We start from the raw sequence: 23,268 nt of genomic DNA, 5'->3' as shown, positions 1-23,268 counted from the left end.
AACCATCGCCACGCCCCCGCAAAGAAGTGACAGCGCGTTTCCTGAAATTATTCCCACAGTCTAGGATCTGCGTTATACCATTCTGAATTACGTTTTTGTGCTCCATTCTTCCAGAGGGGTCTTTTGAAATGTAAAATAGACCCAAAATGCTGATACTAAATTCACTTTGTCCTAAATAATGCACGTTATATACCGTGGCGCTCGCTCGGTGCGATGTACACATTATGTGGTTATTTTAATTGTAACTGGGATTAAGATGTCTGATGAGATGCGCTGTTTGACGGATTTGAGAAATTGAATGACGTCACATTAATGAATGAGCATAAAGAGATAAAACTTAATTCAAAATAAAGAATATTCTAAACACGGGTCTCTCGTTCATTAATGTATAAACAATGAATTTATCCCATCTGGCACAGTGGCGCAGCGGTAGTGCTCAATCCTGGCAACCCGGCGACCGGTGTTCGAAACCCCGTGTTTCCAATATAATTTTTTGGAATATAATATTAATGATTATACGCCAAAGTAGCCTAGTTTTAAGTTAAAATATTATAAATCTACATGCATTGAGGATGTCATTCTTTATATAGCTCTCAACGTGCACCAAATTGAATTATTCCTACATCGCAAAAAGAAGGGAAAGACTAGGTTTCGAACCCCGGTCGTCTGCGTGAAAGTCAAAAGAAGAACCCGTTACACCACAGTGGAGATAAGTAAAAGATCGACCTTACATCAATCAATGGGTAAGAGAGCCGTATCGTTATTCTGTATAACAGTTTAACTAATTATTTTCGCTAGCAAGATCTCATTTGATTATTCAATCCAGCAGGCAAGTTTAAAGAAATATAATCTGATTGATTGAGGTAATGAGGGACTTAAAATTAGCCTATAGATAACGCATTTAACTTGTCGGCGAGGCGATTGAGCCGTACTGCAATATGTTAATAAAGTTTTAAATCAATTAATCAATCAATGCCGCTAGAGAATCAGGATCTCTGCTATCGATACGTGCTGGCTTTTCAACTGGAGCGGCCGCGCGCACTTATCCTGGGTCTCAAGTCTGGGTTGAGTTAACGAGACTGAATCCACCTTCGAGGAACAGGAAAATCCCGGCTTCAAACATCGGGTTAACTGAATCTGGATAATGACATCTTGATCGACTTAGTTGAACCAGGTACGGGGAACAGGGCCCTGATGGTACCTATACTTTATATTGTATTATGTATGTATATGCATAGATTGTATGTCCGGATGGTGTATCTATGGAATGGCCACTTTCTCTATCACACTCTCACATGCGCATATCTAGCCGCATACGCATGTCTAGGACACACATACTTGTATGTGTACATAACTGAATTACACACACTCATATGCACATGGCTGAGATATACATGTCAGAGGCACACATACACGCATATACTCACATAGGAAGCAGGCATACACACACATACTTATACACACATCTGAAGCATAAGCTTTCACTTACACATATAGGGGATATACACATACTTACACATACATATGGGACACACACATACATAGCTGAGACGCACATGCATATACACACCTGAGATATACACTCACACATGTGGCAGAGACGTACATGGGTACGAGACGCACACATAATGTAGGATCACAGTCACGTACCTGAGAAATGCACACATACACATATGAGACATACACACATACGTACGTGAGACACGTACCCACATACACATATCTGAGACACACATTCATACATGTTCTCACGCACACCTACATATATCTGAGACGCGTCCTCTCACATGCACTATGGAGAAAGATGGCATCCCGATAGAAGATGCAGCACATACCTGCTTCGCAGGTAGAATTGGACTACATGTAACGTATATACGTCTTGGTTATAATATGCACAATACATAGTAATGTTTTTTGTTTTTTTTTGTAAGTACTTTTTTAATTTCCTGATGGGGGGATAGAAGCTCCTTCTGAGTCTATTTGTACTGGCTATGAGACTCCGGTATCGCTTGCCTGACCGCAGCAGTTCAAAGAGGCAGTTGTTCAAATGGGCTTTACGGGCCTTCTGCTTAGCTGCTCCTCGGCTGTGGAATGCCATCCCCGACCATCTGAGAGCACCACAGTCCGTTGAGGCTTTCAAAGGGGGTCTAAAAACATTTATTTTTAACAAGGCATTTGCCTAATGGACCGACTGATGCCTTGTGTGTTTGATTTTGATCTGAATGTTTCTTTCATTTCATTGGTTGTTTTATTAATTTGAAAGAAAAACAAACAGTATACACAATATAATTAACTCTGAATATAAAAATATGAGAATAACAAACAGTATAGGCCTACACAATATAATTAAATCTGAATATAGAAATATGAGAAAAACAAACAGTATACACAATATAATTAACTATAAGAATATGAGGAAAATAAACAGTATACACAATATAATTAACTCTGAATATAAAAATATGAGAAAAACAAACAGTATACACAATATAATTAACTCTGAATATACAAATAAACAAACATAGCTGACTGTGTTTAGTCTGCTGACTTCAGGATAGTGACCAGCCTGATCAAACAGGGGCCTCAATGGTTTAACTCTGAATGTGCTGAGAGAGAAAGTATCTAGATCTGTTACCATGTAACCAACTCTCTCTCTCTCTCTCTCTCTCTCTCTCTCTCTCTCTCTCTCTCTCTCTCTCTCTCTCTCTCTCTCTCTCTCTCTCTCTCTCTTTCTCTTTGCCTGCTCCTTGCAGTGTGTTTCATCCAGCCCCACCCTCTAGCAACCATAGTCTTCAGTCACCCTAGGAGGCTGACATGTGGCCTGTAGGTCGTGTATGTGTGTGTGTGTGTGTGTGTGTGTGTGTGTGTGTGTGTGTGTGTGTGTGTGTGTGTGTGTGTGTGTGTGTGCAGGGACCGAAACTAGAGAGCGCCGCCCGCCATTTGCGGGCAGTTTTTACGTTTGGCGCCTCCCACTTAGAGGACTGACCGCCGTGTGGCGGCCAATCAAATGGTCATGTGAAAACCGAAAATCATGATCAAATTCTGAGCGGAGTTCTCACTCGCTGTCTGAGCACAGACACGCAGCGCATTGCTGCTCCTAAACCTCCCCTACCTGTTTCTGTATGCTGCATGTAAACACACAGTCACCGTGACTGATGTTAGTCTAGTCAGAGAGACCTCCGTGAGCTGATGTTAGCTACTGTTACAAAATGACCCAGTCAACTATTCACTTTTAGTTTAATACATGAGGCATTGTGTAACGTTATCCAGCTGGCTAGCTTCTGATAGCTCCCGACATAAACAACTGCAAGTGTCCAGTTACATCGCATGAGGGCTGCAGCGCTGCTGACTAGGGTCCAGGTGCAGGGCAGGAGAATCCTTTCATGCTGAATGTAAGAGTTTAGGGTCCAGCTGTAGCGCCGGAGAATCCTTGCTGGAGCTGGAGGCCACTAGAGTATACACACAGACAGTGGAGCTGTTTGCAGACAGCGAGGTGGCGATGTCTCGCAGATAATACAACTACAAGTATGATTATATAATATATATATTTTATTAAAACATTTCTTTTTTATATAAAATAATAATAATTTTTTTTTATCAAAAAAAAGTTGGCAGGTAAGAAATCTGCTTGGCGGGTAGATTCTTCCCATCTACCCGCCACTGGCCGGTGAGTCAAAAAGTAAATTTCGATCCCTGTGTGTGTGAATACATGGTTCAAGTCCTACCTGGAAAACCTCACCCACGGAGTCCCACAGGGTTCGATCCTGGCTCCCATTCTCTTCAACCTCTACATGCCCCCTCAGTCAGATCATCACTCGACACAACATCTCATTCCACAGATCTACCTACCACTCACCACAGATGACCCCTCTGGCTTAACCCGACTAAAAGACTGTCTGGGAGATATCAAGGAGTGGATGTCACAAAACTTCATGCAGCTAAATGAGAGCAAAACTGAAATAATCCTGTTTGGCACACCCACCTCTGTCACCCAGATCACCAACAACATGTCCACCCTGATAAAACCCCAGGTCAAAAAACTGGGGGTCCTTTTTGACTCTGAGCTGAAACTCGACAGACAGGTGCGAGCAGTGGCTCAGTCCTGCTTCTTCCAGCTGCGCACCATCGAAAAACATTCCTCTCCCCCAGCGACCTTCAAAGGGTCATCCTCACTCTCATATTCTCAAGACTGGACTATTCCAACGCCCTCTATTCTGGTGTGGCAGACAAATACATTAACCACCTCCAACTTGTCCAGAACGCAGCCGCCAGGCTCGTGACGGGCACCAAGATGAGGGACCACATCTCCCCAGTCCTTGCATCCCTACACTGGCTAGGGTTGGGCATCGTTTGGATTTGAACGATTCCGGTTCCGATTCCGATTCTCCATATCGATTCCTGTTCTAAACGATTCTCGCTTCCGATTCTTTGAGGTGCAGGTCAAAACAGGTCACAGCTTATTTCGAAGGAGATTTTTTATTTTTTTTATTTTTCAAAAAGAAAATCATACTATTCACATTTTCAGTTGACTTGATACAGTTTAATTTGGTTGCTGTACTGTAACTAGGGTATTAATTAACAAAGTTAGAACCGGAAGTTAGGAACCGGTTCCTATTAGAACCGGTTTTCGGTGTCCAACCCTAACACTGGCTCCCGGTAAAACAACAAATTCATTTCAAGATCCTCATGTTCACATACAAAGCCATAAACGGTCTCACCCCAGCCTACATAAAAGAACTCCTGGTCCAATCAACCAGCTCCAGATCCCTCAGATCAAACAACCAAATCTGCCTTAAAATCCCACACACAAGACTGGTGACGAAGAGAAACCGGACATTCGCAGTCGCAGCACCGACACTCTGGAACAAGCTCCCACTCAACTTGAAATCTGCAAGCACTCTACGGACCTTTAAAGCCATGCTCAAAACCCACCTTTTCGCCATAAACAACCCATGAGCTAGTTTTGTATTGTAGTATGACTGCTGTATTATGTCTGTCCGTTCTCTATCTGCTTGGTTGGCCTGTATGTATTTTTTCTGTTTTCATATTGTTCCTGTCTTTTTTGTTTCTCTTTCTTTCCCGGGATAATAATAATAATAATAATAACTTTATTTGTATAGCACTTTTCATACAGAGGTTGCAGTTCAAAGTGCTTCACAACAGTAAAAAATACAGGCATAAGCGAGCATAAAAAGATAGACAGGTAGAATCACAGTGTTTCACATTAGGATCTAGCATCCCAATAGGCTCTCCGCTTACAGTTTTCAGTAACACAAATAGTAAAAATAGTTTAAAATGATTCAGTTTAAAAATAGTAAAAAAATTATAAAATAGAACGGACATAAAAAATACAGGCATGAGCGAGCATAGCAAGATATGGCAAATCACAGTGTTTCACATTAGGATCTAGCATCCTAATAGGCTCTCTATTCAGTAATACTCCTGTAATTCCCAACATACTTCACAGTACATATTGCTGTAACTTTAGTGATATTAGATCACAGGGACACGAACCCACACTGTAACTTTAGTGATACTAGATCACAGGGACTCGAACCCACACTGTAACTTTAGTGATACTAGATCACAGGGATGCGCCCCGGGCCGATGTAACTATTGGTTAAGGGGCGGAATAGAAATAAATGTATCATATCATATCATATCATATCATACATGCGTGGATACATGCATGTGTGCAGATTCGCTGCAGACCGTGAGCCGGCCCTTGCTCTGTGGTGCGACTGCTGTGAACGGTCCAATCTGTTAACACGTGGTCCAATCTGTTAATACAGGGTCCAATCTGTTAACACGTGGTCCAATCTGTTAACACGTGGTCCAATCTGTTAACACGTGGTCCAATCTGTTAATACAGGGTCCAATCTGTTAACACGTGGTCCAATCTGTTAACACGTGGTCCAATCTGTTAACACGTGGTCCAATCTGTTAACACGTGGTCCAATCTGTTAATACAGGGTCCAATCTGTTAACACGTGGTCCAATCTGTTAATACACGGTCCAATCTACACGGTAGAGCTGTCCCCGAAGCCTGTTTTTGGGATTCAAACTTCGCCAGGGTTTTTCGAACAGACGTTCGAATCATCGTTTTTAATCATGCAAAAAATTTGCTCCTAAATAATTTTTCTGGTTCAGTACTGTCGAGAAAATTTTGTGCAATTCAGAAATAGGTTGAAATGGAGATATTGGCAATGTTGAGTGCTTTAAAATGTTCTCTATATGTCTCCTCATTTGCAAAACTTAATACGACTTGTAAATGTGTTCATTATTGTTAAATTGTCCGACAGTATTATTTTCGTCGCTGTGTGAAAAAACGACAGTTGTGTCTGAGGGGAGTGGCCACTGGCTAAGTATTTTCTGTCTCGGGTATCGAGAGGAGACGCACAGAAATGAGAGGAGAGGAGATGCACCAAAATCCATTCCCAGACAACGGGCCCAGTACTTTGTTGGCGGTCTGAAAATATGCAGAGAAATATCTTTGAACCGTTTGTGTTAAATTGAATCGGGAGATGATATTCTCTCCGTCACAATTGTAATTGTATTTCTCCGTTGCACAAAAGATGGCTGGCAGTCGCATTGCATAATCTACTCCAGTACACGCTCCGAAGGTCTGTAAACTTGTGCATAATGGAGTATAGAGAGAATGCTCTATAGCAGAGGTCCCCAACCATCGGGTCGCGGACCGGTACCTGGCCGTGGATCATTTGGTACCGGGCCGCAAAGAAAGAATAAAGTTGTTTAAAAGGAAATGTATTTTATTTTCATTAGTCTTCCGGGTATTTTACTTAGAAAAATTGCCACTTCCAAAAACCGTCTCACTCTTTTTCGTAGAATAAGTCTCCTGCCATAATGCTCCCCTTCGCGTAATTCACTCACAGCTCACGCTGTGGTTGTGGCAGAGACATGATTATAATCAGGTTTTTATGCACCTGACCCGAGTCTCCCGAACACATAGAGACAGCATACATAAATAAATAAAAAACCTTTGAACGTTTGGGCTCAGCCCTAATACCAATCTGTTACAGTTTTTTTTATGATTGCTTTGATGCATTTTGCACATCAGAGTTTCAATGTGCAAAACTCTTAACACAGAATACTATACTGCTAATTTTGGGTTCAAAACGCAATATAGCATGCAAAATAAAAATACCAGTGTCGAATCTATATCTATATTTTCTCCCATCCCAATTTCGTATCATCCAATTCAACCCTCCCCTGTCACGGACGCTGTTTCTTGCCTCCCACAAGCCGGCTGCAATGTGGACTAAGTCATACATAGCACAAGTCCCCTCCGGTACTTGAGGTAACAGCAGTCGCATCTTTTCACCTGCACAGCTCGATCTCTCAGTGGCGAGGAGTAACGCGTGGGAGGCTCACGCTGCCCCCGACACTTCCTGATTCTACTGCGCAGGCGCACCAACCGACCTGTAGGAGTCGCTGTCCACAACGCCCGATCCCCACCCATCAGTTTCCCACCCCCTAATACGGCCAATGTGTATTAGTACGGACGACCAGCTAAACTGAAAGCAAATGTGGAGCGCTGGGCTCGAACTGACGAGCCCAGCGTCTCCAGCATTTTGCGGCGAGCGCCTTGCCCACTACGCCACGTAGCCGCCCTAGTATATGCAAAAGTTGATCACAGCACCAGAACAGTGGATATGTTCATTGTTGAAGTTTACTTATTGGGGCATTTTCAAATACAACAGCCATTATCAACAATGTTGGGCAAGTTACTTTAAAAAAGTAACTAGTTACTTCTTCCAAAAAGTAACTAAAGTACTTACTCAGTTACAAATTATAAAAGTAACTAGTTACTTCAGAAAGTAACTATTGCGTTACTTTCAAGTACATTTTTAACAAACAACGTACACAAATCAAAACTATTTTAATGTTGCTGTGGGACAAAGTGAGACTAGCCTCCAATCAAATGCCATGTATGTAGATATTATAATTATTATGTTTATATAGTGGATCATACAAATACAAACACAATAGATGTTTTGGAACTTTTTATATGTATTGCCCCTCAACAGGCTACAACTGGGCAACATTAAATTATGCTTGTTAAGCACTATACCAAAAATAAATAACAAATATACTGATTGATTTACTAATTTGAATTAAGATTGCAGAATGGGTACAGTGCAGTACAGCTCAATACACATGACACAATTGTTAACACTTTCAGTGCCAGCAGGGGGCGCACGATTTAGTGCTTGAGTGCCACCACCCACTTCAATGATAGCGCTCTCATATTTGCGAACGCATAAACTACATCTTAAATTATGTGTCTAATCTGGCCGTCGCTTATCAATGACTTGTTTGCAGTCAACATTGTCAAAACGGATTGTTTTTTAATCGGTTCATTTCCGTTTTATACCATTTTGAAAAACGCTTGTTTTTTGAAAGTTTCAGGAAAATATAAAGATGCTGTGATAAACGCCCTTTACTGGAATATTCTGGAATACACAAAAAACATTGTCATTTTTCGGCCTATTTATGAATCGTTTTCAAATAAACGCTAGATTATCGATAGTATATGTGTACTTATGCACGCTATAGAAGCAGGCTGAAATATCGATTATCTCATTTCCTGATCAGCGATCACAGCCACACACACGCATAGGGCAAACGCTGATATATAGGTGAAAATAGCTCTGATTATCCCAAGACTGGTAAAATAGATTCCTTACCTCAGCTCAGATGTTATCCAAAAAGATTATTCCAATTCCTGATCGCCATTCCAAATATCGATCACGTTTATTGATTCAGCGTTGAGTACTGTAAATACATAATCCACGTGTTTTCCGGGCCGGCGATCACAATGGATTCTTCAGTTGGCTTGACGAAAAGTAAAATGAGGAAACTGGCCCCCCCCTTCATCAGTCTAAAGTAATGGGGTGCAGTTACACAGGGAGAGACGATAGGGGCGGTATCTTCCCAATTGAGCTCAGAGAGACTCTGCAGCACTAACCTGAGGCTCGATTGATGAAATATGAATTCAAATCGGCAATAAAAAAAAATACGACAAACAAACGCTATATAGCGTTGGTGGCATTCATAGGTTGGCATGAACTAACGACAAAACGCGTGGCTGGCATTCAAAGTGTTAAGGGGATGCAGACCAGAGAAAGACTTTCGTCTTTGGGTCCCCCATTTTCAATTCATAATGACATTTATGACATACACAACATACAGATAAGAATCTAATCTAATCATCTAAATTAATCTAATCATGACAATTAAGACATACAGATATACACTCTTTGTAGTGCAAATAAAACAAAAAACAGATGTGTTGTGTGTGTCTCTCACTCTCTTTCTGTATCTCTCTAGTTCTCTCTCTCTCTCTCTCTCTGAGCACCTGAAGACTGTGCTATTAAACCAGGAAGTGCAGCACTATGTTGATAAGGCTGTTAGTAGAGCCTCCACTACTGTAGTGCCCTGCACTGCAACACAACAAACACAAGAGTGAACAAAAAACGCTCATGGACCCGTCTCTCGTTGACTGACTCGCTTGTGTTATTCGTTGGATTCGTTTTGGATTATTTGGGCATGCCAAACAAACTATCAAAACGTACACGGACCCGCGGACCGCGGTCTCTCGTTGATGCTTGTGTTTTCGTTATGTGTCCGACTATGCATGCTTTCGAACACCCGCCCAACTCTACCTCTGATTGGCTTACCATGAAATTGTACTCAACCTCAGCCAATCGTCAGCATGTATGCGCTTGTCTCGCGCACTGCCCACTAACCAAGGAGGAACAGTATTGCCTCTCGGCGCAGAGATCTAGTTGGTCTGATAAAAATAACTGCTTCAATCATAGTAACGCGCCGCATTTTTTGGCAGTAACGGTAACAGCGTTATTAAGATTGGAAGAGTAGATTACTCGTTACTGAAAAAAGTAACGCCGTTAGTAACGCAGTTATTTATAACGCCGTTATTCCCATCACTGATTATCAAACACAAAATACTTGTTACCAAAACAGACAGTAACCCCTGTGATAGTGCTGCAGGCCCAGGGACAACAGTTGAAAATGAGCTTTGGCTAACACTGTCTCACACATTTACTTTATGTTCATTAATGTGTGCTGTCCCTGTTCAAATAAAGTTTAAACTGAAACTGAAACTTGTATTTTTATGAAAGACAAAACAAATTATATTCATTGTTTGAAGTTTAATCGAAAAATACATACAGTAAATGCTCTGTATTTTACAGTAAAAACAACACAGTTGTAAAGTACTGTAGAGATGAGTGACTGTACTGTACTAGTTGATGAATCATAGATCCTATAGATATGTAGACAGAGAGAGACAGAGATGAGTGACTGTACTGTAGTTGATGAATCATAGATCCTATAGATATATAGACACAGAGAGACGGAGATGAGTAACTGTAGTAGAATCTCAGCAACATCTATAATTAAACAGCTTACAGTCAGTTTGACGCCTGATCATCAAACAACAAAGCAGGATAGTAGCATAGTAGGATATAATATGTGTGTGTGTGTGTGTGTGTGTGTGTGTGTGTGTGTGTGTGTGTGTATGTATGTGTGAGTGTCAACATGTATATTTGTGTGTCTGCATCAACATGTGTGTGTGTGTATGTGTTTGTTTTGTTGTTTTCTGTGTGTGTGTGTTGTGTGTGTGTATCTGTATCAATATGTGTTGTTCTATTTGTCGTTTGAACACACAACAAATACATACACAACCCATAACACACACACACAGGGAGCGAAATTAACTTTTTGACTCACCGGCCAGTGGCGGGTAGATGGGAAGAGTCTACCCGCCAAGCATATTTCTTACCTGCCAAATTTTTTTTGATTAAAAAAAAATATATATATATATTTTATATACATTTTTTTTAAAATAAAATATATATTATATAATCATACTTGTAGTTGTATTATCTGCGAGACATCGCCACCACGCAATAAGTCAAAATGCTTGCTATCTGCAAACAGCTCCACTGTCTGTGTGTATACTTGAGTAGCCTCCAGCTCCAGCAAGGATTCTCCGGCCCTGCAGCTAGACCCTATATTCAGCTAGACCCTACATTCAGCATGCAAGGATTCTCCGGCGATGCAGCTGGACCTATTTATAACGTTACCGTTATTTTGTCAAATCACATTCAACATGCCCTCAGCTAGAATACGCATTCAATCAATGTTATAAGACATTGATATCAGGAGCTATCTGTAGCTACTGCTAGCCCGGTAGATAACGTTAAGACAATTTAGTTTACTGGGACAGATGGATCAACGTGAGCTAGCTAAGCTAGCTAACGAGGGAACGGAGGTATTATGCACTCGAGTAGACTATTGCTGGAGCATTTGTTGATATCAGCAGCTATCAGTAGCTAGCCAGCTAGATACCGTTAGACAATGCCTCGTCATGTATTAAACTAAAAGTGAATAGTTGACTGGGTCATTGTTTAAACAGTAACATTAGCTCTTGGAGGTCCGATATAGACTAGAGCAGATGGAAGTAAACAAGCCAAATGATAGCTTCCGATTGGTCATTTGCTTTTTGCTTTTTTTCTCATGAAACCAGTCACGTCACTCTACTGTGATTGGACCGTTGACTTGAGTGCGATGTGGGACTTGTAGTTTTTTAACGATCTCGCGGCGGAGAAAAAAAAGACGAGCGGCTATAATCTGTACTCGCACAAGAGTATCGTTATGAACCATAGATATCTATAGACGTCTACACGCCACACGGCGGGCAGCCCTCTAAGTGTCATGCGCCAAAGGTAAAAACAGACCGCCCCTGGCGGGCGGCGGGCTTTAGTTTCGGTCCCTGCACACACACACTACATACACACATATAACACACACACAAACCTAACACATTCACACACACACTTTTCTTTCTTTCTTTCTTTCTTTCTTTCTTTCTTTCTTTCTTTCTTTCTTTCTTTCTTTCTTTCTTTCTTTCTTTCTTTCTTTCTTTCTTTCTTTCTTTCTTTACCTTCCTCCTTTCCTCTCACCTTCCTCTCCTTTCTCTCTCTCCCCCCCTCTCTCTCGCTTTGGCTTGATGAAAGGATGAAAGGGTTAGAAGGCAGGAGAGGAGGAGGAGGAGGAAGGGAGGAGAGGAGGAAGGGAGGAGAGGAGGAGGGGTGAGCTTTTGAGAGAGGACTAGGGATGTTTGTGGGACAGCTCTCCCTCTCTCTCTTTCTCCGTCTCACCCTCTCTCGCTTGCTCTCTATCTCTCTCTCTCTCTCTCTCTCTCTCTCTCTCTCTCTCTCTCTCTCTCTCTCTCTCTCTCTCTCTCTCTCTCAATTTCTCGCTCTCTCTACCCTAGGGTTACCCTAACCCTAACCCTAACCCTAACCTGTCCAGTTCTGCGACTAGGGTGAAAGACACTTGTTGTTCACACGCTTAATAGTGATTGTTTTTCAAAAACAAACATGGATTATTGTTTTTTTTTATCCACTTTTTTTCCTCCCATCCCAATTTAGACGTTATGCCAATTCCCCCCTCCCCTTCCTGGTCGTTGCTCGCATGTGCCCCCCACTGGTCGGTCTAGGGAGCCCTGAAGTCTTTCAGATGCTTCCTCCGATACATAGGAGACAGCCAGCAGCTGTCTTTTCACCTGACAGCGAGGACTCTCACCGGGGAAGTGTAATGCGTGGGAGGATCACACTACCTTACCCAGTTCCTTCCCTCGCTGTGCAGGCGCCCTGACCGACCTGTAGGAGTCGTTGTTTACAACGACCAGAATACCACCCACCGGCTTCCCACCCGCTGACACTGCCAATTGTGTCAGTATGACGACCGCCCAAGCCGGAGGGACCGCTGACAGCCGGATTCGATACCAGTGTCTCTGCGGTGGTAGACAGACGCGTTGTCCACTGCGCTATCCGGCCGCCTAAACATGGGTTATTGTAATGTGAGTCCAAGATGTGATACTGAGCAACTTTTTTGGCATATACATAAAATCGAGCCAATGCTATCCACAAACACACGTAAAAAACGTTTTTTTGACCAGAACTGCGACAAGGGTGACTGGAGGGTTAAGCATCGGACAGCCCGGCGGCGGGCTGTCACGCATGCGCACGTCGCAGCACTTTGTCCTCGTCTGCCGGCTCCGGGCTGCATTTTCGCCGATCAAGCAATACATTGTTGGAAAGTTGAAAACTCAACCTATTGCGTGCTTTCAGTCTCGAGTTACAAGACGAAACATCCGACGAGCGCCATTTGACAAGCCATTCGGACAAGTGACCACGTCCGGTTTGGTCGGGTCCTGAATGGACCAGTCACTGCTGACGGCGAAAATGATTGACCACCTTTGTAGACAATGACATTCTGGAGCCAACGCTATCCCATGCGGGGGCTGATTGCAATGAGAAAGGGGTAGAAGAAGCCAGACACACCTAATGTGTATCAATGTGGGGGTCCTAATGTGTATCAATGTGGAGGTCCTAATGTGTATCAATGTGGAGGTCTAATGTGTATCAATGTGGAGGTCCTAATGTGTATCAGTGTGGGGGTCCTAATGCGTATCAATGTGGGGTCTAATGTGTATCAATGTGGGGGTCTAATGTGTATCAATGTGGAGGTCCTAATGTGTATCAATGTGGAGGTCTAATGTGTATCAATGTGGAGGTCCTAATGTGTATCAATGTGGGGTCTAATGTGTATCAATGTGGGGGTCTAATGTGTATCAATGTGGGGGTCCTAATGTGTATCAATGTGGAGGTCTAATGTGTATCAATGTGGAGGTCCTAATGTGTATCAATGTGGGGGTCCTAATGTGTATCAATGTGGGGGTCCTAATGTGTATCAATGTGGAGGTCCTAATGTGTATCAATGTGGGGGTCCTAATGTGTATCAATGTGGGGTCTAATGTGTATCAATGTGGAGGTCCTAATGTGTATCAATGTGGGGGTCCTAATGTGTATCAATGTGGAGGTCTAATGTGTATCAATGTGGGGGTCTAATGTGTATCAATGTGGGGGTCCTAATGTGTATCAATGTGGAGGGGTCCTACTAATCACCCCAAAGTACCAGAAAATACCAGAAAATACCAGAAACTACCCCAAAATACCCCAAAGTATACCCCAAAATACCAGAAACTACCCCAAAATACCCCCAAAGTATACCCCAAAATACCAGAAATTACCCCAAAATACCAGAAAATACCAGAAACTACCCCAAAATACCCCAAAGTATACCCCAAAATACCAGAAAATACCAGAAACTACCCCAAAATACCCCAAAGTATACCCCAAAATACCAGAAACTACCCCAAAATACCAGAAAATACCCCCAAAATACCAGAAAATACCAGAAACTACCCCAAAATACCCCAAAGTATACCCCAAAATACCAGAAACTACCCCAAAATACCAGAAAATACCAGAAACTACCAGAAACTACCCCAAAATACCCCAAAATATACCCCAAAATACCAGAAACTACCCCAAAATACCAGAAAATACCAGAAACTACCCCAAAATACCCCAAAGTATACCCCAAAATACCAGAAACTACCCCAAAATACCCCAAAGTATACCGTATACCCCAAAATACCAGAAACTACCCCAAAATACCCATAAATACCAGAAACTACCCCAAAATACCCCAAAGTATACCCCAAAATACCAGAAACTACCCCAAAATACCAGAAAATACCAGAAACTACCCCAAAATACCCCAAAGTATACCCCAAAATACCAGAAACTACCCCAAAATACCAGAAACTACCCCAAAATACCCCAAAGTATACCCCAAAATACCAGAAACTACCCCAAAATACCCCAAAATACCAGAAAATACCCCAAAGTATACCCCAAAATACCAGAAAATACCAGGAACTACCAGAAACTACCCCAAAATACCCCAAAGTATACCCTAAAATACCAGAAACTACCCCAAAATACCAGAAAATACCAGAAACTACCCCAAAATACCCCAAAGTATACCCCAAAATACCAGAAACTACCCCAAAATACCAGAAAATACCAGAAAATACCAGAAACTACCCCAAAATACCCCAAAGTATACCCCAAAATACCAGAAACTACCCCAAAATACCCTAAAATACCCCAAAGTATACCCCAAAGTACCAGAAAATACCCCAAAATACCCCAAAGTACCCCAAATAGTGTGTAATAGTGTAATAGTGTGTAATGGTGTAATAATAGTGTGTAATAGTGTAATAGTGTAATAGTGTGTAATAGTGTGTAATAGTGTAATAGTGTGTAATAGTGTAATAGTGTGTAATAGTGTAATAGTGTGTAATAGTGTAATAGTGTAATAGTGTGTAATAGTGTGTAATAGTGTGTAAAAGTGTAATAGTGTGCTAGTGTAATAGTGTAATAGTGTGTAATAGTGTGTAATAGTGTAATAGTGTGTAATAGTGTAATAGTGTGTAATAGTGTGTAAAAGTGTAATAGTGTGCTAGTGTAATAGTGTGTAATAGTGTGTAATAGTGTAATAGTGTGTAATAGTGTAATAGTGTGTAATAGTGTAATAGTGTAATAGTGTGTAATAGTGTAATAGTGTGTAATAGTGTGCGTGTGTGTGTGTGTGTACGTGTGTGTGTGTGTGTCTGGGTCTCTAGCACTCAAGATGGATTCCAACTTGTATGGCATCTTGATGGAGGAGCTGTGGAACAAGGGAAACCAACCAGGGGGGGAGAGAGAGGGGGAGAGAGAAGGGGGATAGAGGGAGATGGAGAGAGAGAGAGAGAGGGGGGGGAGATGGAGAGAGAGAGAAGGGGGATAGAGGGAGATGGAGAGAGAGAAGGGGGATAGAGGGAGATGGAGAGAGAGAAGGGGGATAGAGGGAGATGGAGAGAGAGAAGGGGGAGAGAGAAAACGGGGAGAGAGAGAGAAGAAGGGAGAGGGAGGGAGGGAGGGAGAGAGAAAGATGGATAGAGAGAGAGAGAGAGAGGGGAGATGGAGAGAGAGAGAAGGGGGAGAGAGGGAGATGGAGAGAGAGAAGGGGGATAGAGGGAGATGGAGAGAGAGAAGGGGGAGAGAGAGGAAGAGAGAGAAGAAGGGAGAGAGAGGGAGGGAGGGAGAGAGAAAGATGGATAGAGAGAGAGAGAGGGGGAGAAGAGGGGGAGAAGGAGCTATTTATATAGCTCTTTTATCCAAAGCGCTTTACAATTTATGCCTCACATTCACTCACACACCGAAGGCGGAGGCGACCATGCCAAGTGCCAATCTGCTCACCGGGAGGAGCAGGGCTTAAGTGTCTTGCTCAAGGACACTCGGACACGCCGCCGGGAGGAGCCGGAATCGAACCGGGAATCTTCTGATTAACCAGACTAGCGCTCGGCTCTACCTCCTGAGCCCTCTACGTTTTTTATGTCTCACTCTTTGTCTCACTAAACCTTTACTGCATTAATCCCTTCCTGGATGCAGCCAGAGTACAGAGTGCCTCAGTCGCGTCTCTACATTTCGTAGCCGCATTTCTGCAGACCCCTCTCTGATTGGTTGAACTCCATTTCTGCAGACCCCTCTCTGATTGGTTGAGCGTGCGCATGCGCATGAGCCGCGACAAGCTCCTCCAGAAACTCCGGAGGAAACTCCGTTAAGCTCCAGAGAGAGAGGCTGAAAACCCACAGTTCTTGCCCGACGGATGGGAGCGAATCCCGGATCCGAGGTTTCTGATGACTACTCCCAAAACATGGAGGTCGCGAACGCAATTTATACGCATGGAAGTATTGATTACGCCATAACGAATCATTAAAAAAATATACCGTTAACTGGAATATGTTGTGTGTGCCTTTCTGAATATGATTTGGGAGGGTTATAATTAGAGATGTTCCGATACCATTTTTCCCTTTCCGATCCGATTCCGATACCTAAGCTTTGGGTATCGGCCGATACCGATATTTATCCGATACCAGTGCATAAAAAAAATTTAAAAAAAAAATTATATAAATTATACTTTTTTTTTTTTCTTTTTTTTTTTAGATACTGTTATACTGTTTTTTAGTAATAACTAGAACGTATGGTATTTATTCAACAACAGGTGATTGTATAGATTTGTATTAGTATCATTAATCAATGAGTATGGGCTGCAGCACTGCAGATATACCCTACTCCAATGATCCACACGGACATTAAACAGTGTTGCACTCGCTACTCAGTGGCTCTGCAGATATACCCTATTCAGTCTGTAAGCTAGTGGCAGATAGAACGTTCATGTTGTGGTTTTTGATGCAAAATAAATATTCAACATTCTCTTTTGAAACTCCGCCTCAGACTCTTATCCTTTGGCACTTGCTGTACTTTGCTTGCAGGTCTGCAGCCATTATTGCTGGATTATGTGAATAGCACCAACTTTAGACACGGTAACGTTATCAAGCTAAGCTAACTGACCTAGCTCGCCTTCCCGCAGTGACATTAAGATAACGTTAGTAATAGTCAGCTAACGCTAGTCCGTAGCTACTTAACTTAAATACAATTCACCGTGGGTGCATTATTGTTGATAGACGGTCACGGACAGTGTTAGGTCCTGGAGAAAGGACAGGCGATCATCTGATTTGATGTAACGTTAAAAGCGGATGTTGTTCCAACTAGCTATCTTTCCAGCTAATGCTATCATAACACCAGCCAAACACATCCCGATTCCCGTCCGAGCTCCCCGTCACACCGCACTGTCGGGGACAATGGAATTTAAGAAAGTGTATCTGCTGTTAAAATGACACAGCATCACACTTTAAAACATGTTCATTTTATAATCCTCACTCTCCGCAGGACTCGGCAGGAGATAAATTACATCATGGGATCGGAGGCTAGAATTTACGTGTACTCGCCGATACCGATACTAGCATTTTAGGCAGTATCGGCGGCATTTCCGATACCGGTATCGGTATCGGAACAACTCTAGTTATAATAGAAGAAAGACAGTGTAAACAATATAACATTATGTGAATAAACCGCAAAATAATAACTAATTCCTTGGTCAATAGAAGTCTCTGTGATACTTTCTGAATATGATTTGGGAGGGTTATAATAGAAGAAAGACAGTGTAAACAATATAACGTTATGTGAATAAACCGCGAAATAATAACTAATTCCTTGGTCAATAGAAGTCTCTGTGATACTTTCTGAATATGATTTGGGAGGGTTATAATAGAAGAAAGACAATGTAAACAATATAACGTTATGTGAATAAACTGGCGAAATAACCGCGAAATAACATAACGTTATGTTATATAATGTTACAATGTACAGTTTCAAACAGCTGGCTGTGTTGTGAAATGTGCATAACGTTATGAATAAACCGCGAAGTCACAGGAAATAAATAACGTTATACGCGAATCTGGTAGTACATTTCTGCTTATCTTCTTGATATGATAACATTACATCCGCCTTTTACCGCGTGACGAGCTAAACCAATCAGAGAGGGGCTTCGCTCACATGACGCTCAACCAATCATAGAGGGGCTTCGCTCAACCAATCAGAGAGGGGTCTGCAGAAATGGAGTTCAACCAATCAGAGAGGGGTCTGCAGAAATGCGGCTACGAAATGTAGAGACGCGCCTCAGTCACTACAGCCATAATGTGGAGACACACACACACACACGCACACGCACACGCGCACACACACACACACACACGCACACGCACACACACACACACTATTACACACTATTACACTATTACACACTATTACACTATTACACACTATTACACTATCACACTATTACACTATTACACACTATTACACTAGCACACTATTACACTATTACACTATTACACTATTACACACTATTACACTATTACACTATTACACACTATTACACTATTACACACTATTACACTATTACACTATTACACACTATTACACACTATTATTATTACACACTATTACACTATTACACTATTACACACTATTACACACTATTACACTATTACACTAGCACACTATTACACTTTTACACACTATTACACACTATTACACACTATTACACACTATTACACTATTACACACTATTACACTATTACACTAGCACACTATTACACTTTTACACACTATTACAATAGTACACACTATTACACTATTACACTATTACACACTATTACACTATTACACACTATTACACTATTACACACTATTACACACTATCACACTATTACACTATTACACACTATTACACTATTACACACTATTACTACTATTACACTATTACACTATTACACACTATTTGGGGTACTTTGGGGTATTTTCTGGTACTTTGGGGTATACTTTGGGGTATTTTAGGGTATTTTGGGGTAGTTTCTGGTATTTTGGGGTATACTTTGGTGTATTTTGGGGTAGTTTCTGGTATTTTCTGGTATTTTGGGGTATTTTAGGGTAGTTTCTGGTATTTTGGGGTATACTTTGGGGTATTTTCTGGTATTTTCTGGTATTTTGGGGTATTTTGGGGTAGTTTCTGGTATTTTGGGGTATACTTTGGGGTATTTTGGGGTAGTTTCTGGTAGTTTCTGGTATTTTCTGGTATTTTGGGGTATTTTGGGGTAGTTTCTGGTATTTTGGGGTATATTTTGGGGTATTTTGGGGTAGTTTCTGGTATTTTGGGGTATACTTTGGGGTATTTTGGGGTAGTTTCTGGTATTTTCTGGTATTTTGGGGTATTTTGGGGTAGTTTCTGGTATTTTCTGGTATTTTGGGGTAGTTTCTGGTATTTTGGGGTATACTTTGGGTTATTTTGGGGTAGTTTCTGGTATTTTCTGGTATTTTCTGGTACTTTGGGGTGATTAGTAGGACCCATGTGGAGGTCCTAATGTGTATCAACGTGGAGGTCCTTGACATGAAAGCGGTTGTGAACCATTAGGTTTACTTAGCAGTATGTGTTAGCGGTAGGGATGGGTACCTTTCACATTTGAACCGATACCGGTACCGGTACCTGTGAATCGATACCGGTACCCAACGGTACCTTTTTTCGGTACTTTAGTCTCAAGAAATTAAATTTACCTACCTCAGTCGTAAAAAAAAAATCCAAACTTCAAATAACTACAATTTCGACAGTTTTCGGCTTGTCATTGCTCCGACTGCTTTGTTGTTGAATCAAGTCAAATCCTAGGTAAGCATATATTGTGCGTGTGAACGTTGACATGAAGAAAAAAAAAGTAAAAAAAAAATAAATTTTTTTTTATAAAAATTTATAAAAAAAAAAAATCGGTTTCTCACTTGATTCGATACTCGGTAGTACCGACGTGTTTCGGTTCGGTACCTCAAAAGTACCGAATTCGGTACCCATCCCTAGTTAGCGGTATGTGTTAGCTTAGCGGTATACGTTAGCTGTGTTAGTGGTATGTGTTAGCTTAGCGGTATGCGTTAGCTGTGTTAGCGGTATGTGTTAGCTGCGTTAGCTTAGCGGTATGTGTTAGCTGTGTTAGCGGTATGTGTTAGCTTGATTGATTGATTGAAAACTTTAATGGGTACAATACAGTACGGCTCAATACACACAATTGTTAAGGGGATGCAGACCAGAGAAAGACTTTCAGACATACAGATAAACAGTACTGTTACATCCAGACATTTATGACATACAAGATATACAAATATACAGTACTGTTTAAGAGACAGAGTTTCTAAAAGAGAGTATATACATTTTAGGGGGAAGAAACTGTACATTTGGTTTGGACATTTACAGGGGCCAGTTTCGAATTGCAGTCTCCCATAGGTGCTCTTTGAGAGCGGTTTTGAAGGTGGGTAGGGATTCACGTTATTTTACGGCTGTGGGTAGGGCGTTCCACATTGATGTGGCATAATTGCGAAACGTGTTTAGTCCCTTGTTTGAGCCGAATCTGGGTTGAACATGATCTGTGGAACTCCCTCTGGTGTTGTGGTCGTGGTATTCACTGACCTTTGGGAAGTATTTCGACATGTACATGGGTACCTTAGTAGTGTAGTGTATCTTGTAGACCAGGCCCATTGCAAGTTGCTGTACTCTGTCGTCTACTCTAAGCCATTCTAGGTTGTCAAAATGGGCAGGGGTGAGGTGGGTTTTAGGAGTAAGGTCAAGCAGTAGTCTGACCAGTTTGTTTTGTGATGTTTGTAATCTTGTTTTTAGTGCCTTTGAGGTGCTTTGGTACCATGAGGTGCAAGCATAGTCGTAGTACCCTTGAATGAGTGCTCCTGTTAGAGTCTTCCGGATATTCTTGTTTACCAGAGAGGAGATCCGGTACAAGAATCTTTTTTGTTGGTTGACTTTTTTCATTTGCATAAATTAGGAACAGTAACGGTCCTAGTATGCTTCCTTGTGGAACACCACAGCTCACTCGGAGGGGGGGGATAGTGTACTGTTTACCTCCACCGTCTGTTCTCTCCCCTCCAGGTATCAAAACCAATTGCTTTTAGCTTGTCAATCAGAATGGAGTGATTGACAGTGTCGAATTATTATTATTATTATTATTTATTTTATTTAAGCTGCGTTAGGTTAGCGGTATGTGTTAGCTGTGTTAGCGGTATGTGTTAGCTGCCTTAGCTTAGCGGTATGCGTTAGCTGTGTTAGCGGTATGTGTTCGCTGCGTTAGCCTAGCGGTATGCGTTAGCTGTGTTAGCGGTATGCGTTAGCTGTGTTAGCAGTATGTGTTAGCTGCGTTAGCTTAGCGGTATGCGTTAGCTGTGTTAGCGGTATGCATTATCTATGTTAGCTTAGCTGTATGCGTTAGCTTGCACGGTACTCACTGACATTCACACCGACATTCACATTGTCATGTGTACAATGGCATGTTACTTCTACACTTTTGCTACTTTTGCCGGTCTGCATCCTCAACGTCTGTCTCTCTTGTGTCTTTTTCTCTCCTCGACTCTGATCGGCTGAAGGTCCTCCGTCCCCGGAAATGGACGCCAACTATGGCGGTGGGCTCTTGGACATGGTGAAAGGTGGAGCTGGGAAGTTCTTCAGCAACTTCAAGGACAACCTGAAGGACACGCTGAAGGACACGTCCACCAAGGTCATGCACCAGGTTGCCACGTAAGTAACGCCTCTGAGATTTCTTCCTGTTGTTTCCTAGTAAGTAAACACCCGAGACCTCTGAGCTTTCTTCCTGTTGTTTCCTAGTAAGTAAATACCCGAGACCTCTGAGCTTTCTTCCGGTTGTTTCCTAGTAAGTAAACACCCGAGACCTCTGAGCTTTCTTCCTGTTGTTTCCTAGTAAGTAAACACCCGAGACCTCTGAGCTTTCTTCCGGTTGTTTCCTAGTAAGTAAACACCCGAGACCTCTGAGCTTTCTTCCGGTTGTTTCCTAGTAAGTAAACACCCGAGACCTCTGAGCTTTCTTCCTGTTGTTTCCTAGTACAGTAAGTAAACACCCGAGACCTCTGAGCTTTCTTCCGGTTGTTTCCTAGTAAGTAAACACCCGAGACCTCTGAGCTTTCTTCCGGTTGTTTCCTAGTAAGCTCTTCTGCTGTTTTCCTATTGTAGCGACCTCGCTATTAGGACGTAGATTGTCCACACGGGTATTCACAGGAGAGTAGTGCAGCTTTATTTAACCCTTGTGCCTTGTTAGGTAACTGACAGAGTTGGCACGTCAGTGCATGAAAAGATTGCATCACGTTCAAGGTCATAAAAAACTTAATTTGTAATATTTCGTTCCAAATTTTTGTCAAAGATCTATCAAAGATCCCAAAGATTTCCGAATTGTAACCCCTTATATTCCCGTTTGTGTTAGGGCTAGGGTTAGGGTTAGGGTTGGGGTTAGGGTTGGGGTTAGGGTTAGGGTTACCCAGACAGAAAGATTAGGAGAAGGTCAAATCTCATCCCTGTGCTCAGTGTTGGGGAACAGTCCCCTAACCTAACCCTAACCCCAACCCTAACCCTAACCCTAACCCCAACCCTAACCCCAACCCTAACCATAACCCTAACCCTAACACAAACGGGAATATAAGGGGTTACAATTCGGAAATCTTTGGAATCTTTGATAGATAATGTTGAGTTAGGTTCATAGTGGTATTCATACAAAAATAATTGGAACGAAATATTACAAATTAAGTTTTTTATGACCTTGAATGTGATGCAATCTTTTCATGCACTGATGTGCCAACTCTGTCAGTTACCTAACAAGGCACAAGGGTTAAGGATTCCGATTCCTCAGAAAATCCCAAAATGTTGTGCAATTCATGAATATGTTGAAATGGAGATATTGGCAATTCTGAGTGCTTTGAAATGTTCTCTATATGTCTCCTTATTTGCAAAACTTAATACGACTTGTAAATGTGTTCATTATTGTTAGATTGTCCGACTACTATTTTCCTCGCGGTGTGAAAGAACTACAAT

General features: G+C 41.9%; 1 protein-coding gene across 1 annotated transcript in view; it reads left to right on the top strand.

Moving 5' to 3' along the window:
- The window catches only part of dnajc6 (DnaJ (Hsp40) homolog, subfamily C, member 6), a gene marked incomplete at both ends in the record, with an annotated part of 135,940 nt that overhangs the window by 20,821 nt on the left and 91,851 nt on the right, over positions 1 to 23,268 (top strand). Inside the window, one exon of the mRNA XM_084309820.1 lies at positions 21,816 to 21,966. Within this exon, the coding sequence (XP_084165946.1) occupies positions 21,816 to 21,966 (151 nt within the window). The remainder of the gene's footprint in view (positions 1 to 21,815; positions 21,967 to 23,268) is intronic.

The sequence above is a fragment of the Notolepis coatsorum genome, assembly GCF_963971535.1.
Source record: "Notolepis coatsorum genome assembly, chromosome: 3".
NCBI lineage: Eukaryota > Metazoa > Chordata > Actinopteri > Aulopiformes > Paralepididae > Notolepis > Notolepis coatsorum.
This window is presented reverse-complemented; position numbering and strand designations above follow the sequence as displayed.